The 18,901-nt window shown below is 33.2% G+C and overlaps 1 protein-coding gene across 1 annotated transcript in view; it reads left to right on the top strand.

The window, feature by feature from the left end:
• The window catches only part of SLC17A5 (solute carrier family 17 member 5), a 55,191-nt gene that overhangs the window by 15,610 nt on the left and 20,680 nt on the right, over positions 1-18,901 (top strand). Inside the window, exons 4-7 of the mRNA XM_074310490.1 lie at positions 2,081-2,168; positions 6,203-6,289; positions 8,615-8,733; positions 15,101-15,259. Of these exons, the coding sequence (XP_074166591.1) occupies positions 2,081-2,168; positions 6,203-6,289; positions 8,615-8,733; positions 15,101-15,259 (453 nt within the window). The remainder of the gene's footprint in view (positions 1-2,080; positions 2,169-6,202; positions 6,290-8,614; positions 8,734-15,100; positions 15,260-18,901) is intronic.

The raw sequence follows: 18,901 nt of genomic DNA on the forward strand, positions 1-18,901 counted from the left end.
CCAGGCCTTATCTAAAATCACATGACTCCAGAGAAGCTGAAACTGAGGCCTTAAGGCTTCAGTGAATTTACCTAACAGTTACTGATCAATATGTGCTTGATCTGTAAGTTCTTCACCTTTTCCATACAACACCATGCAGAATTTGAAAAGGGTTCTCCACTATAGGATCCCTGACAAATGGTCAGCCAGTTTCTGCTTAAAGACTTTAAATCAAATGATGAGGTCTTGGATGGTGTTTTTGACAGAGAGAAGCAAAAGAATTGATCCCTGAGGCAAGCAGGGAGAAAGTAGTTATAGAGATCAGTTTTGTTCCATGATCCCACCTTCTGGGGTAGTGGTCCAGTCTGAAATCCAAGTTATGTCAAACTCCTAAGAATCACCCTCTGTAGAAATCTCAAGAAGTCTTACTTTTCCATGCCCTGATACAAATACCAATCATGTCCCTGAGGTTAAATTTTCCCTATAAAATCTACTTATAGGCCATTCCATGGCTGCTGCCTTCCTTTGGGTCAGTCCACCAGGGCACTCTGCCTCTTGATGTCTTTCCCCTTCCCATTCCCCATACCATATGATTCCCGCTAATTCCACTATGATTCCCAACCTCACTTCTCTAACTAACTCTTTTAGGATAAATCCCTTTCAGGATTTAGCTTGCCAGCTAAGGACATGCCCCAACCTCATAGGGTGCTCCCTTTCTACTGGGTAATTGTGAGCTCCACTAAGGAACTTGTCTTTCATATGCACTTCCACCATTCCTTGTGTCCATTGTATTCCTTCATTTTGTCTGTAACCTATTCCCTAAATAAATCCAGCTTTTGCTGAAGAGAATTCCCATTTAATTCATAATTCTTCATATGATTGAGTCCCAACTTTTGGTGTCTACATCATCTGATGTCTACATCAACCACATCATTTGGTCCTTGAACCACATTGATGTAGGGGAGATAGCAGTGATTCTGAAGCCCTTTTGACCTAAAAATGCTTGTCTGTCAATGATTGTAAAATATAATTCTATTTCTTCCCTTATTTAGGGAAGATACGTTAGTGATCCTGAAGCCCTTGTTCTAATAAATTGTCTGTCAATGATTTCAGTGTCCTCTGGTCTTAGAATAATCCTACAAACAATACTGACTGTCAGATAGATAATCTGTTGGTCAGTAATTACCAAGTTCCTGAGACCACCCCTCACACCTACCTGGAAAGCCATAAAATAAGCAAATATAATTTGTTGTCCAATCTGTGATCTCAAACTTCTGGGGTCCCTTTTCCCAACATCAGCAACATCACAAGAACTATCCAGCAACTCCCAAGGCAGCCTATTATCCTTTTGGACAGCTCTGACTCTCAGAGCCTAAAAACTCTCAGGTTTTTTGTAAACCTTCACACATTGTTTCTGATGCTAGGCTAAACAGTACAAATCTAATCATTCTTCCAGTTGTATTAAACTTAGATTCTTTTTAACTGATCACCTTTTTATTTAAAAAAAAATAGACATAGTAATTCTTTAGTACTTAATAACAACTAGCACTTGTATAGTGCTTCAAGATTTTCAGTGTTTTATCATTAAAACAATCCTGGGATGTAGGAGTATCCCTATTTTACTGTTGGAGAAATTGAAACAAAGAGATAAATGGTTTGCCCTGTCACACAGCTAGTAAGTGCCTGAGGCTGGGTTTGAATTCAGAATTCCTGACTCCACACCCAGCAAGCACTCTTTCCACTGCACTGACTTTGGTAACTGGGTAATTATGTAATTATGGTATTTAAAACTTGAAGAGAATGCATAGGAATCTATATCTTTTTCTAGGAAAAAATTGTAATGAAATGACACCTTTTTTCCCCAAGCTCTTGAGGTAGGTTTAATTACTACATTAACAAAAGGACTGCATCATATGGCAATTCCACTAACAATATAACTAATAATACGGTTTTGAACTGAATGATGATCTAGTGAGAATCTATTCTAATTGTTATTTCAAGAATTTCTTGAGTAGCAAGTTTGCAATGACATTTGTGATTATTAAGGGAATAAAAACAAAATATCGATGTATTTCATCCAGAACTTCTTTTTATTGTCCAGGGTGTTACATATCCTGCCATGCATGCTATGTGGTCCTCTTGGGCTCCTCCTCTTGAAAGAAGCAAACTTCTTAGTATTTCATATGCAGGTAAGATAATTACCACAGAACAATTGTGTACAATGAAGAGAAAGTTGCAGGCAGAGCTTTGAAAAATGCGAGGTTTTAAAGAATATGAAAAGAAGAGAAACCAGTGAAGGAAACATGATTCTCAGAGAGAACCTATAGAATGCAGTATCTTGGAAACTAAGAAAGGCAAAAATATTAAGGAGAAGTGGGCAACAATGCCAAATGAGGTTAAAAAAAAAAGATTGGATTTGGCATTCAATATCCATTAGAAAATTTTTTCTGACCTTTCAGAGAATGGTAACTTCATTTCATGTTTGGACTTTTGGTACCGCTCCTTTGTTTTTTCTCAAGGATTTACAATTGGTTCTGCAGATCTATCTACAAGTTTTGGGGGTTTTTTCCATATTATATATATTGTATTCATTTGAGTCAGAAGATAAAAAAGTATTATGATGATTTATTAAGTTGTTGTTAAAACCTTCACATGAGACTTTAATCCTGAATAATAAGGTGTTGGTTTTCATTTTAGAAGACCAAAATGACATCACTGTGTTAGAATCCAATTACTTTGTGTCCATGATCAGATCAATACAAATTTGGAATGCTCTGCCATAGATTGTGTAATGCCAGAGAAACTGAGGCAAGACAAAGATTAGAGAGTTTTTATATTTTATTTAGAAGGAGAGATTTACTGGAGCAAAACAGTTGACCCTAACAGGCTGGATTGGACTCGTGTCTCAAAGCATCCAACAGGGACCTAGGGGTTCCAGGGATTCTTATAGGGCTTTAGCAATAAGGGAAACAAAGGCAGAAGGGGTTTGAGTACTGGTGTGCAGGAATGGACCACTGGGGGTAAGGAAAGATCATAAATCCTGATAAGTTGGGAGGCTAAGAGACAGGATATCTAGTTCAGAGGGTCCCATCTAGATATCTGAGATAAGCCATCTGCAGTTTATGATTCTTTGGAATGCTAGAGTAGCCAGGGCTGGCAGCCCTAATTATCTCCATCCTAATGGCCAGAAAGGGGAGCTGAACCAAGAAGATTGAGGCAGAACAATTAAAAGAAGCTAGCAGAACAATTGGATACAAACAGTCCACATAAAAATTTGGAGAGGCTTCTCTAATTTTGCACATTTCCCTTTCCTTTGGCTAATTCATTTCTGCTTTGCCCTTAGAGCATAGCACCTTCTTTGATGAGAGCATGCCATGCAACTGATTCTAAAGGTCATAAGAAATACCTTGAGAATGTCCTTGCATTGCTTCTTCTGATCACCTTGTAAGTGCTTGCCCTGTGTGAGTTCTCCATAAAATAGTTTTTTTGGAAAGCATATATTTGATATTTGAACGATGTGGCTGTAGGGTGTGACAGGAAAGACTTCTCTCCACCTTTAATGTCCACCTAATTCACCTCTCATAAACACAAAATAGGAAATCTAGAAAACTAGAGAAGAAATAGATCAAAATGAAAAACTTTCAAAAGATTTAGAGGGGGCTGAGTGGGAATGTGGGAAAGATTTTAGAACTCAATTTTTTAAAATGAATGTTATTAATAAAATTTTTGAAAGAAGATTAGAGATAGAAAACTTTCTGTTCTCTTAAGGTTTTAACCATGCTACTTTTTATTTTTAATTTGTTTATTTATTTACTTGTTAATTACTGAAATAGTATAAATTCATCTCTAAACTTATTTTCTGCCAAGTCTCTCTATCCATTTTCTCATTAGTTCATGTTGAATAAAAAGTTCTTTCTCCAACTCCTGGTGTTCCTTAAGTTATTAAAGACCAAACTACTTTATACGTTAGTTTTACTTCATTGATCAGCTTTTCTATTTTTAACATAATGCCAGATACTTTTGATAATTACTGCCTCATAATATAATTTAAGTTTTAGTAAAACATCAAACTCCTTCATTTTTATTTTTTTCTATTACTTTCTTATATATATATATATATATATATATATATATATATATATATATATATATATATATATATATATATATATATATATGTACACACACACACACACACACACACACACACATATATATATATATAGATATGTATTTAAGTATATACATATATATATATACTCATACCTTTAAATATAATTGGATTAAACAACCCAATAAAATGAAAGTGACAAATCTAATAAGAAAAAAAGACATTTGGATTTTTACAAAAAATACACTTAAAAAGCAAACCATAATAGCGAATAAAAAGTGAACAACACAATGGCATGCACAGTTTTATAGGCTTCTGAACATAGTTTCATATTTTTCTCTAGAACAGTTGGATCAGTTCACAACTCCACCAATAGTGTTCCCTCTAGCACTTATTTTCTTTTTCTATCATGTTAGCTAATGTGATAGGTATGTGGTAGACTCTCAGAGTTACTTTAATTTCATTTCTCTAATCAATAGTAATTTAGAACATTTTTTTTTCATGGAATTATTAATAGCTTTGGTTTCTTTTTCTGAAGACTTCATATCCTTTGACGATTTATCAATTGAAGAATAGCTTTTATTTTTATAAGTTTGGCTCACTTCTCTATATTCTTGAAAAATGAGGTCTTTATCAGAAAAATCTGATTTTTATATCAGATTTTTTCCTGGTTTTCTATTTTGCTTCTAATTTTAGTTGAATTAGTCTTGTTTAGCACATAGGCTTTTTTTTTTTTTTTTTTTTTTTTTTTTTTTTAGGGCTGGGGTTTAGTGACTTGCCCAGGGTCACACAGGTAGGAAGTGTTGAGTGTCTGAGATCACATTTGAACTCAGGTCCTCCTGAATTCAGGGCTGGTGCTCTATCCACTGCTCCACCTAGCTGTCCCGGCACATAGGCTCTTAAATAAATACTTGCTGATTGATTGTATCCCTACCTTTGTTAAAAGTGATTAAGGGGTTTTCTGCATTTTTGATTGCCTATTGACACCTTCAGTCAATTTTGTTCTACCCTTTTTTGTTTAAATTGCTTTCATTGATAGTCAGTGCAGAAACAAAGCAAGGGATAGCTCTTATATTTTTTTTTCTGCTGTGTGCTAATCCTTTTCTCAAAAAGTTGGCTTCTCCCAACCATGATCATTTATTCTTTTTTTTTTTCTATTTGCACAACTTTAATTTTTTTATATATTTTTTTACAATTATCTTTTTTTTTTTTTTTAAATAATATCCCTTGTATTCATTTTTCCAAATTATCGTCCCCCTCCCTCCACTCCCTCCCCCCATGACAGGTAATCCCATACATTTTACATGTGTTACAATATAACCTAGATACAATATGTGTGTGTAAATACCATTTTCTATTGCACATTAAGTATTAGATTCCGAAGGTATAAGTAACCTGGGTAGATAGACAGTAGTACTAACAATTTACATTCACTTCCCAGTGTTCCTTCTCTGGGTGTAGTTATTTCTGTCCATCATTGATCAACTGGAAGTGAGTTGGATCTTCTTTATGTTGAAGATTTCCACTTCCATCAGAATACATCTTCATACAGTATTGTTGTTGAAGTGTATAGTGATCTTCTGGTTCTGTTCATTTCACTCAGCATCAGTTGATGTAAGTCTCTCCAAGCCTCTCTGTATTCCTCCTGCTGGTCATTTCTTACAGAACAATAATATTCTATAACCTTCATATACCATAATTTACCCAACCATTCTCGAATTGATGGACATCCATTCATCTTCCAGTTTCTAGCTACAACAAAAAGAGCTGCCACAAACATTTTGGCACATATATGTCTCTTTCCGCTCTTTAGTATTTCTTTGGGATATAAGCCCAGTAGTAGCACTGCTGGGTCAAAGGGTATGCACAGTTTGATAATTTTGGGGCATAGTTCCAAATTGCTCTCCAGAATGGCTGGATTCTTTCACAACTCCACCAACAATGTATCAGTGTCCCAGTTTTCCCACATCCCCTCCAACATTCATCATTATTTGTTCCTGTCATCTTAGCCAATCTGACAGGTGTGTAGTGGTATCTCAGAGTTGTCTTAATTTGCATCTCTCTGATGATCATTTATTCTTAACACAACTGTAATGATTTTTTCTTGTCTAGGAGCTCAGCTTGGAACAGTCATCTCACTTCCACTGTCTGGAATAATTTGTTTCTATATGGATTGGACTTATGTCTTCTACTTTTTTGGTAAGTATATTGCAAACATAAATTTTTTAAAAAAAATTTAATAGAGGAGATATGCATAGTGAATAAAGGGGTGGCTTTGGAATCCCAGTGCCTGAGTTCAGGTCCTGCCTCTTACCAAAAAAATAATGGTTGTGTGACCATGGACAAGTCACTTAATCTCTCCGTACCTTAGATAACTCTGACATTAGAAATTATAGATGTAGTGGTGGAGAAGGTTTTTATACCAAGAGTTCCCTATAAGGATGAATTAACAAATCCAAACCTACTTCCCTTCACAGACAAATAAAAAAAAAATTCAATATATATTTAAAATAGATTGTGTCAGAAACTTCTAATTTGGTAAAAATTACAATAGAAATTTCAACCCATGTAGTAAAATAACCACTACTGGTTAGCATCGCTACTAGAGCTAAAACAATTTCAAAAAATCTCATAAGTAACTTGTTCTTTAGGTTTTTGTAAAATATATTTCATTAAATTATCTGGTGAAAAGTTGTACCAGTTTTAAAGCAAAGAGTGAGGAGTTGAGGATGATTTCTAGGTGATTAGGTAGATAGTGGTACCTTTAACAGTAGTTGGGAAGTAAGAAGAGGGGAGTTTGGGGGGGTGGGGGAAGGTCAGTTTTGAACATGTTGTGTTTAAGATTTCTGTGGGTTATCCATTTTGAAATTTCCAGTTGGTAGCTGGAGATGATATTCTAGAGTTCACCAGAAAGGCCTGGACTGGAAAAGTATATTTGAGAATCATAAACATAGAAATTATCATTAAAACTAAGAATTTAATGTGGTGTGATTACCATGAAAAGTATAGATGGAGAAGAAACAAGGGCTCCAGGCAGAACCTTTGGGGACTTCTCTCACTGTTTTTACATGTTTTTACATCACTTGCATGATGTAAATGAAAACCAGAAAAGACAGAGCAGATCAGAAAGGTAGGAGGTAGTAGTATAGATGGAATAGTACCACAGAAGCTTAGAAAAAAGAAAGAAGCAAGAAGTTCGTCATCATTGTTAAAATCTGCAGAGAGGTCCAGTAGGATGAGGATTGAGAAAAAGCCATTAATTTGGGCAAAGAAGTGAATCAGAGTAACTTTGTAAAGAGTAGTCCCCTCCAAGGACAAAGTAAAAAGCCAGACTGCAAAAGTATTAAGGAGAATAAGAGGAAAGGAAATTGGAAGTACCCACTGAAATGACCTTCTCAAGGACTTTAACTACAAAGGAGGAGAGATATAGGACAAAAGCTAGCAGGATAGATGGATAGAGGGGCTTTTTCAGAATGGCAGAGATATGGGACATTTTTTAAGCGAAAGTGAAAGTACACATAGACAAAAAGAGATCAAAGATTAGTGAGAGAGTAAGGATAATAGAGGCACCAATCTCTTGGCTAAAATGGAATGACTTGTCTATATAGAGGAATGTGCCATAGCAAGAAAGGCCTTCTCTTCATGTGAGACATGGGTGAAGCAGGGAATAATGCTAGTAAAGGGAAATATGAGACAGGATCTCAGTGAGGGTAGGAGTAGCCATGGGAGGTTTAAAAAGGGGTGAAATAGTTTGTAAAAAAAAAAAACACTGTTGAGTGGGATAGTGAATCAATTAGGGAAGTATAAAAAGGTTGCCTTGCTGAAGTGAAGCATTCAAGATTATATGGCATTAAGGGCAGCTAGATAGCACAGTGGATAGAGCAGTGGCTCTGGAGTCTAGAGGACCTGAGGTCAAATCCTGCCACTTAACACTAGCTATGTGACCCTGGGCAAATCACTTAACTCCAAATGCCTCAGGGGGCAGAGAGACTGATTATATGACATAATCTTATACTGGACCCAGTCAACATAATTTCATGATTTTCTCCAACTTTATTTAAAAAGCAAAACCCAAAAGCTTTAAAGGTAGTATGGATATTTTTTCAGGAAATCATTTTAGTTGACAGACTATCTAAGACATGTGCCTGGAAATGTCCCATTTCTATAGCTATTGTAGGAAATTATACATTTCTAGAAATTAACCTCACAAAGTGGCTGAAGGAAACATCTATGAAATACTATCTATTTGGACACCCTGTGCTCAAGAATGACTCAAAAAAATGATATATTTATTATGTGCTGCCTGTATAGTATGTTATTGGGAACAAAAATACCAAAATGAAATAGTTCCTGTCCTGAAGTTCACATTAATAAGGGTTTCATATCGATAGTTTCAGTGATTAATGGTAATATTTTTGTGAAATAAGTTGTTTTTTCATTACTTGAGTAAAACTTTTTTTAATCCCTTTATACGTGTTTCAATATAAAAATTTACACTTTTTCAACTTGTCTTTCAATTTTAAGGTGCCCTTGGAATAGTTTGGTTCATTTTATGGATCTGGTTGGTTAGTGATAGACCAGAAACTCACAAGACAATCTCTGTTTTGGAAAAGGAATACATTCTTTGTTCTCTGAAAGATCAGGTATGGACTTTTAGCATATTGTTACTTAACCATTCAAGAGAATAGCAAGGTCTGGCTTTGTGTTTAACAAAGTTTGCATTAATATTTCTACTAAAACTAACAAGCAGGTAAAATAAAGTTTTAGGTATGGTTTTATATGTCATTCCATCAGAATCATATAAAATTATCTCTTTAAATCAAATCTAAAGTTTTGTAATAATAAAATCTTGAAGGATTTTTGAATTAGAGATTCAAGAAATTTTTAAGATGACTAAGTCCAACTTCTTTCCTTCTCATAGCTAAGGAAAACTAAGAAACTAAGAAAAATTGATTGCTCAAAATCATTCAAGTAATAAGTAGCAAAAACCTGATTCTAAAATCTAGTATACTCTACTGCCCCAGGCTATCTTCTTAAAATCAAAAGGTTTACAATAGAAATATTCCCTTTCTCTCTATCATTGTAAGTAGAAAATAAACTACTGCATAATTGAAAAGAATCTTATTGACTAAATTCTAAATTTTTGTTCTTTTAAATTTTAATCTTAGATGGTTGACTGAAATGTACTTGTTTATGTTAGTGTTATTTAAATAAAAAGAGCACAGAAAATAAGATTTTCTATCTACATCCCCTTTGAAAATTTATTTTTGAATTTCATTAACTTTGTAACTTATTTAACTTCTTGTTGTTAGATTATAGTTTTAAAAAAGATACCCTGATTAAAGAGGGAGAATACTTGTTAATATAAAATTTTTGTTACTTTTAACAAATCTATGACAAAAGTTACTGTTACAGGAGCTAGGGATTTAATTCTGACTAGTAGCATCCCTTCTTGTTGAGAGGATGATAACAATACAGGGAGACTGAGGGGCAGTTGCATTCTCTGACCTCTCTCTTCTTCCCTCTTGCTTCCCTATTTATTTCATTCCCAATTCACAAGCAACATCTGCATCAGTAAAAGCTGATTTGCAATTCCTTCAAGTATGTTATGATTCACTGTTGTGAGGGCTTTCAGAGAACCAACTGCTCCTTTAAGGGTACAGTTCCCTTTAACCCTTTATAGGCTTTCAGGGTTTTGTACTCAGGTGTGGTCCTTAACAAGTTGCAAGTGTAGTGTACTCACTTTTTATATTACTTTGCTTTTTTGTTTCTTTTTCATTTATTCTTTATATATGGGTCAACAGACATTAAAACAATTTATTTGTACAAATACTTTAAAGTAAAAATTTTAGGGGCAGTTAGATGGTAGGTATAGTGGATAGAGTAGTAGCTCTGGAGTCAGAAAAACTTGAGTCCAAATCCAGCCCCAGACAGTTACCACTTCCTAGCTGTATGACCCTGAGCAAGTTACTTAATCCCAATTGCCTCACCCAAAAAAAAAAAAAAGAAAGAAAAAAATAATTTCCTCTTCCTTTCTTTTTGAAGAGAGGAAATGAGCAAATGGGGAAAGGAGATAGAAAGAACAGGTACAAGTTTTTGAGGAAAATAAAAATATATGTAATACTTTAAGGTTTTCAAATTTCTTTTCTTTTTTTTTTTTTTTTTTCCCCTTTTCTTTTCTTTTTTTAAAATTCTAACTTTTTATTGACAGAACATATGCCTGGGTAATTTTTTACATTATTGCTTGCACTCACTTCTGTTCTGACTTTTCCCTTCCCTCTCTCCACCCCCTCCCCTAGATGGCAAGCAATCTTAAAAATGTTAATTATGTTACAGTATATGTGTGCAGAATTGAACAGTTCTCTTGTTGTACAGGGAAAATTGAATTCAGAAGGTAAAAATAACCTGGGAAGAAAAACAAAAGCGCAAACAGTTTACACTCATTTCCCAGTGTTCTTTTTCTGGGTGTGGCTGATTCTGTCCATCTTGATCAATTGGATCTGAATTAAATCTTCTCTTTGTCAAAGATATCCACTTCCATCAGAATACATCCTCATACAGTATTATTGTTGAAGTGTATAATGATCTCCTGGTTCTGTTCATTTCATTCAGCATCAGTTCATGTAAGTCTCTCCAAGCCTCTCTGTATTCATCCTGCTGGTCATTTCTTACAGAGCAATAATATTCCATAGCCTACATATACCATAATTTACCCAACCATTCTCCAATTGATGGACATCCATTCATCTTCCAGTTTCTAGCCACTACAAAAAGGGCTGCCACAAACATTTTGGCACATACAGGTCCCTTTCCCTTCTTTAGTATTTCTTTGAGATATAAGCCCAGTAGTAGCACTGCTGGATCAAAGGGTATGCACAGTTTGATAACTTTTTGGGCATAATTCCAGATTGCTCTCCAGAATGGTTAGGTTCATTTAACTTCACCAGCAATGCATCAGTGTCCCAGTTTTCCCCCATCCCCTCAACATTCATCATTATTTTTTCCTGTCATCAATCTGACAGGTGGCTTTTCTTTTTTTTTAAATAGTATTTTATTTTTCTTCCAAACACTTGCAAAGGTAGTTTTCAACATTCACCTTTGCAAAACCTTGTGTTACAAATTTTTTTCCTCCTCTCCCCTATGTCCCTTCCCCAAAACAACAAGCAATTCCTTATAGATTAAACATGTGCAATTCTTCTAAACATATTTCCATATTCGTCCTGCTGAGCAATAAAAATCATATCAAAAGGGAAAAAATGCAGTAAAGAAAAAAAAAACTAAATAACAGAAACAACGAAAGGTGAAAATACTTTGCTATGCTCCATAGTCAGTCTTCATAATTCTCTCTCTGGATATGAATGGCATTTTCCATCACAAGTCTATTGGAACTTCCTTGACTCGCCTCATTTTTGAAAAGAGCTAAGTCCATCACAATTGATTATTACACAATCTTGTTACTCTATACATTGTTCTCTTGGTTCCATTCAAATCCAAGCCTTTATGAAATCTCCCTGCTCATTATTTCTTATAGAACAATAATATTCTATTACATTTATATACCATAACTTATCCAGCCATTCCCCAATTAATGGGCATCTATGCCATTTCCAGTTCCTTTAAAATTTCTTTTCTTACAACAAACCCATGGTGTAGGTATTGTAGGCATTTTCATCCCATTCTATAGCTAAAGAAACAGAAGGTTATGTGACTTGTCCATAGTGACACAAAGTGGCGGAGAAAGGTTTTGAAATCAGATCTCTCCTGAGAGATAGAGTTCCAATATTCTTTCCACTTTACCACATTCCCTCTTTATAATTTATGTGAAGAAGACAAAAACCATTAACATTGTGAAACAAAGTACAATTTTAAGAATTTCATATATATCACCATGTTAAAAAGATAGAAAAAAATGTTAATTTTTAGAAAAGTGTCTGAGATGATTCCTCAACAGATAAATAAATAGACAAGAAATATGAACAAATAATTCCCAAAGGAAGAAATCCAGACTATCAATAAGAATATGAAAAAATGCTCCAAAGCTCTAATAAGTAGAAAAATGCACATTTAAACAATTCCATTTTATAACCTGTCATGTTGGAAAAGATGACAAAATGGAAAAATATTCATTTTTGGATCGACTGTTGGAAAATAGATATTAATGAACTGTTGGGGAGAAGTGAATTGGTCCAGCCACTCTGGAAAACAATTTGTAGCTATGCCCCCAAAATAACAAAATGATGCATACCTTTTGACCCAGCAGTACCACTATTAGAACTATACCTGAAAGAAATCACAGAAAGAGGAAAACAACCCATACATAAAAATATACATATTTATAGCTTTTTTGAAGAAAAATGTTGAAAACTAAGAGATTGCCCACCTAAAGAAAGAATGACTAAATGAATTATGACATTAATGTAATGAAATAGTATTGTGCCACAAGAAATGACAAAGTGGTTTCAGAGAAAACTAAGATCAGTATGTTCTGATATAGAGTAATATGAATAGAACTAGTAAAATAACTTAGACAATAACATTATAAAGAAAAACAACTTTAAAAGACACTTCATCAATGCAATGTCCAATGATGATTCCAAAGGAACTGATGATGACACATTTACAAATTTCCTCATAGTGAGATGACAGATTCAAAAAGCAAAATGAAGCATACATTTTCAAACATAATCAATGTGGGAATTTATTTTACTGGACTATGCATATTTTTTTTAACAAGGGTTTCTATACCATTTTTTCTTCCAATAGTGAAGTTGTGGGGGAGGGCAAAGGGGATAGGAATAGGGCATCAAAAAAAAGATCATTGAAGTATTTTTTTTAAATAGAATAGAAAAAAAAGGCCAGAAAGAAGTGATAAGTAGAACAGCTTTAAAAGTTACAAGTTTAACTTATAATATACTTGAAAGAAAAGCAAGCTATACTGAAAAGATTTGCAGTTTTTTTCTCCTCTATTGGATATGTGGAAATGTTCATTTTATTTGATGTTAAGTTTAGAGAGAAAAAATATTTTAAATGTCTAAGAAAAAAAGGATAATATAAAATTTATCAATTATAACTTTGCCATGTGGAATTTTGTCTAGTAATTATCATTTTCTGAACAATTTCGTCAGCAATTTCTGCTTTTCTAATGCTTCATTTTTAGTCTTCATAGATAAACTTCCTGACCCTTTGAGTTTATTTCTATTCTTTTAAAAAAATATATTTATTTAAAACTTAAATACAAAAAAGAGAAAATAGCAGAAAAAACAATCATGTGCCCAGCAAAACATGAGAGGATTCAAATATGTAACAATTTCTAGAAAGTATATGTAATAATAAAATACATTGTATTCAGAACTGTTCTTCTTTTATTTACTTCCTTGTAGTCTCTACTGTACACTTTTTGCTTTATTCTTTTTTTTCCTCTTTCACTCTTATTTTCTTCAAGCAGGTTACAATTAAACATAGATATATTTATGTATATATATGTATATATTCATATGCATATATACACTAGCATGTGTATAATACAGTTACCTATAATCATACATATATACATACATATATATTCACTTACATCTGTTCTACTCCTGATCACTATTATTGTGTTTATGTATATTTCTTGTTTCTTATTCCTGCTGACTTTTCCACTTTATTTATACCTGCTAGCTTGTCTTGCTATTACTTAAACTCCCCCCTTCCTCCATGATCTCTTATGTATGTTCTTCCATCATATTTATCCTTCTCTCTTTTTCCCATTCCCCTTAATCTACACATTTTATCCCATTTCTGTTCATTTATACAACCTTCTATCCTAATCCCTCTCCTTCTTACTTTTTGATAAATTTTGAGGTTTTATAACCAACTAAATATATATTATTCCCTCTTTAACTCATTCACATTTATTGCTTGGGCAGATCACTTTCCATTTGGGGACATCAGTTTCCTTATCTAAAAAACAAAGAGGTTAAACTAGACCACCTCTAAGACCTCTTCTAGATCCAAATCTATGATTTGATGAACTCAAGATTAGGAGAAACTAGGCTACAATTTCCTTCAAAATCAAAAGTCGTCAAATCTGTTTTTAATTCTTTGTCCCAATCTTTATAACCTTTGTAATAAGTCCCATCCTTATAACCTCAGTAGAAATAAATGCTGCTAGTGCTGGTGGCTATTTTATTCTCTGTAAATTTGTAAATGTAACTTTCAATCCAACAAAGAAGTCATTAGATACCTGCTAGCTATGCTAGCTGCTGTTGTACAGAAACCATGATGATCTATCTGATCCTATAGACAGTTTTATATAAAAAAAAATTTTTTCTGGGGACATCTAGATGATACAGTAATAGAGCACTTACTCTGAAGCTAGGAAGACCTGAGCTTAAATCCAGATTCAGACATTTACTACTTTCTAGCTGTGTGACCCTGGGCAAGTCAGTTAACCCCAATTGCCTTAGCAAAATAAAAATTATGATGGCTGTTTTATAGAAACCTTTATGGGAGAATGAAGATCTGTTATGTATGAATATCATAAACATTTATTTTTGAAATTGTATAGGTAGAAATTGTTCTCTTTTTCTACTAGGGAGAACAGGTCAATGGGTTCTTTTGGAGGAAAGATTCAGAATTTTGTATATGTAGCTCTAACCCTAAGTTTCTGAGATTGGTAATAAAATTATTGCATCTTTTCTAAAGAAATTGGGATCATAATGGAATTTACAAAAATACTGTTGAGATGACCTTATAGAGCCAAGATTTCTCAGTGTTTTTCTCTTAATTTGAACCGTAGGTTCTTGGATTAATTAAATTTTATTACAATCAATAATTAGTCGTATTATAGAGTCCCACAATAGCTTATATCACATTTAATTTGTTAATGTGTATTGATGATCAGTAAATTAATTTTCAGAATATCAGAATATGGTTTTATTAATTACTTTCTTCAGGTATTCTTGATTTAGATCTCAGACATAAAAAAAATAAATCTTTTTCTTAATCTTATCTGATTTTCTTTAGCTTACTGCACAGAAGTCAGTACCATGGATATCAATGCTGAAATCACTACCACTTTGGTCTATTGTTGTGGCACATTTTTCTTACAACTGGACTTTCTATACTTTATTAACATTGTTGCCTACATATATGAAAGAGATACTAAGATTTGATGCTCAAGAGGTAAGAGAAAAGTAATCTCATTGATTTCTTATGTATTTTTGTAGCTATATTTGTAGATGCACATAACATTGTTATTTGTACATTTCTCTGAAATTTTTAAATATGCAATTTCTGTTTTATTGGGGTTTATAGTATCTTTACTTCCCACTCCTCACCTCCATGGTCTTTCTACTTCCTTCTTAACTATTAAGCCTCCAACAACCATTTATTCTTTTATTTACAAGACATTGTGAGAGACATAAAGAAGTATAAGATAATAACACAACACAAAATTACAAAAGATAATAAAATTTAGAGCTCAAAGGGACCTTTAAGATGTAGCCTATTCTCCCAATTTTACAAATGGAGAAACTAATACCTAGGACTATAGATTTCAGTAGAGTTAGGATTTAAATCCAAGTTGTCTGATTCCAAATTCATTCCTTCTATAGGATGTTGCCTGTCATTGCTATAATTTTTCCAATTATAAAGCCTCCCCTTCCACTCTTCCCCCCAATGCCAAATGTGATCCTCTCTAGAATGTATAGCTTAACAATGGCAAATATATGTGGAACCAGTTTAAAATGTTATGGAAGATTTTAATTTCTGATTTCACATTAATTATCATAGAGAAAATTTCTATTCAAGTATAACTTTAACTATTTAACCTTCAAAGTCCCTTCCAATTCTCAGATTCTGAGGGGAGAAGGGGAATGTAGTTATATATCTATTTGAAAAACTTGTCTACACTAAGGCTCTGTTAGTATAGAAGTAGCATTATTGAATGATTAAGAACTAGAAAATTCAATCAGTCTAATTTGTTATAGTTTATCTGTATATCAGGGTCATATAAAATAAATTTCCATTATGTGGAAATCCAAATAAAAATTATAACAAAATCACCCTTCTCTTTTTTTTTTTTTTTTTTTTTTATTGTTTATACATGTTTCTGTGGAATTAGCAGGGAGCAAATTCATTGGGAAATATGAGTAATTTTTAAAAATATATATCAATGAAAATATTTTTAAATATTTGGGTAAATTATATTATTCAGCATTCCCCTGAGCTACCAATCTAATAAGGATAAGGGGAGAGATTGGATTTTAATTTCATTGATAAAGGAGCTAATGGTAAAGAACTCTACTTAGTAACCTTTCGGAAAAGGAACTGAAGTTAATTATGAATGGCCTGTTTTTGATAGAACCATCCTTGCTGCCTTCTTTTTGTTCAATACTTCTTTTTCTAGATTTTCACTAATAAGATGTTCTCAGAAGTTCAACCTCCAATGACTCATTACGATAAGGTGTGACCGTGGGTTTTCAAAAGGTGGTGGTGGTGGGGTATGTACTTTCGCAGGTTTTTAGTGTGGTCCCAGAAATAGAATGCATCCATTTTCCTAGATAAGTACAGCAATACATATCATCAATAGACTAGATAGTTGATAGAGAATTTTTCCTGGTTATGGCCACTTATAAGTAAAGAATAATTTAGCATGTACTTCTAGAGAAGCCTAATTATATCAGTCTTAATATTTTTGCTATTGATGAAGCAAGGAGAAAAGAGGAAGCTATAGCTACATAGAAATTTGGCACACAAATACTTGGAGAGGAAAAAAAAAAGTTGGCAGAGTGGGTTTTATTGTATTCCTAATGGCAGACAAAACAAACAAAAATTATTTGTTAAGCACATTGTAGTAGATAAGTTCTTGCCCCCAAAAAATCTTCATGAAAACTATAATTTACACCAGCATTGGCTGCTAAAGATGAAAAATTATTTAAAACTTAATAAGCCCAGCAAATTAAATCAAGATACACTCTAATTCTAATACTTAGTGACTTCATTGGAAGCATGGGAAAAGGTAAGGATATGAGGAAGTGGGAAAACATGGTTTAGGAAGAAGGAATGAGAGATATGAAAGACTTATGATTTATACTAAAACCCCACATTTTATGTCACAATTGATATGTGCTAACAAGGCTGTGTTTCTCCCCTAAATGTGGATAGGGAAAAGTACTGGACTTGTGATTTAGTTGGTATAGTGAACTTTCAGATAAGGAAACTCTCTCTGTTAATACTAGTTGCCATCTTCTATGTAATTAGAGTCATAGTGTACTCTTAGACTGTTGCTTACATCACTGAGAAGTTATGCAACTTGTTCAGGGATAAATAGCTAATGTACACACATTAATGTACACACAGATGACTTGAAGTTTTCTTGGATTTATAGTCAGATTTCTTTCTACTATATCCTATCTTCACACACACACACACACACACACACACACACACACACACACACACACAATACATTCTATTTTAAGAAATAAGAAGACTCATTAATTAATATGGAAGTTAACCCTGTTTTGGCTGTTTGTAATCTGACCACCAATTATCCTATCTAAGATTGGTTTTCATAAAAATAAAAAGATGTGATACACAACTGAAACTAGACCATTTAAACAAGTAATCAACAGTCAAAATTGGAAATGTTAATGAAGAAACAAAATTTATGCCTACTGTAATAATTGTTTGCTGTAATTAATCTAGCAAAAATTGATTACCACAGCAAAGAGACTAAAAGAGTCCAGAAGGAACCTCCTTAGTCAGCAAATATTTGATTTACTTGCCAGATAAGAGATGACCACCAAAGGTAACACAAGGTTAGATTATAGACTCATTTGAAAAAGAATGATGGATGATTAAAAGCAATATTGTTTTTAATAGTATTTTATTTTTCCAAATACATGCATTTACCTTTGCAAAACCTTGTATTCCATTCTCTCTCTCCAAGACAATATATTTCCATATTCATCATGCTGTGCAAGAAAAATTATATTAAAAGTGAAAAAAACACAAAAAATTTAAAAAACTACAATAAAAACAACCAAAAAAAGATGAAAATATTATGATTTGATCCACATTCAGTCTCCATAGTTCTCTGGAAGCAAATGGCACTTTCCATCACAAATCTATTGGAATTGCTTTGAATCACTTCATTGTTGAAAAGAACTAAGGCCATCACAGTTAATTATTGCATAATCTTGATATTACTATTTACAGTATTTTCTTGTTACTGCTAACTTTATTTAGAATCAATTCATGTAAGTCTTTTCAAGCTTTTCTGAAATCAGCCTGTAATTTCTTACAAAACAATAATAATCCATTACCTTCATATATCCTCACTTATTCAGCCATTCCCCAACTGATGGGGGTATCCTGTCAATTTCCTGTTCCTCGCCACTACAAAAAGGACTGAAGAGCAATATTGTTTCAGAAAACAAAGAAGAAATGGAAAGAAACCATTTTGGCAAAAACTCTTTTAAGCAAGTCACACTAAGGGCATTTAAGAATGGAAATGGAAAAACAGCTAATGGATCAAAATTAAGATAATACTAAAATATAGAAAAAAAAATCTTAGTTCTTGCTAATGCAGAAAAGGGGTAAGGATGAAACTAAGAAAACATCAATTGACTACCTGATTATTTACCTATTCTCATATTTATTCAAAAATTTATGTGAGTGATCTGTACATGAATCAAGGGTTTCCATGATCAGTAGTAGTCAACATCTTTAACATTTCATAATTGACTAAAAGATGTAGCATATAAGATGCTTATTAGTTTGTTGATTATGAAAAATTGTTTGTCTTAGTAGAACAAAACA

Source organism: Sminthopsis crassicaudata, chromosome 4 (genome assembly GCF_048593235.1).
Source record: "Sminthopsis crassicaudata isolate SCR6 chromosome 4, ASM4859323v1, whole genome shotgun sequence".
Lineage (NCBI taxonomy): Eukaryota > Metazoa > Chordata > Mammalia > Dasyuromorphia > Dasyuridae > Sminthopsis > Sminthopsis crassicaudata.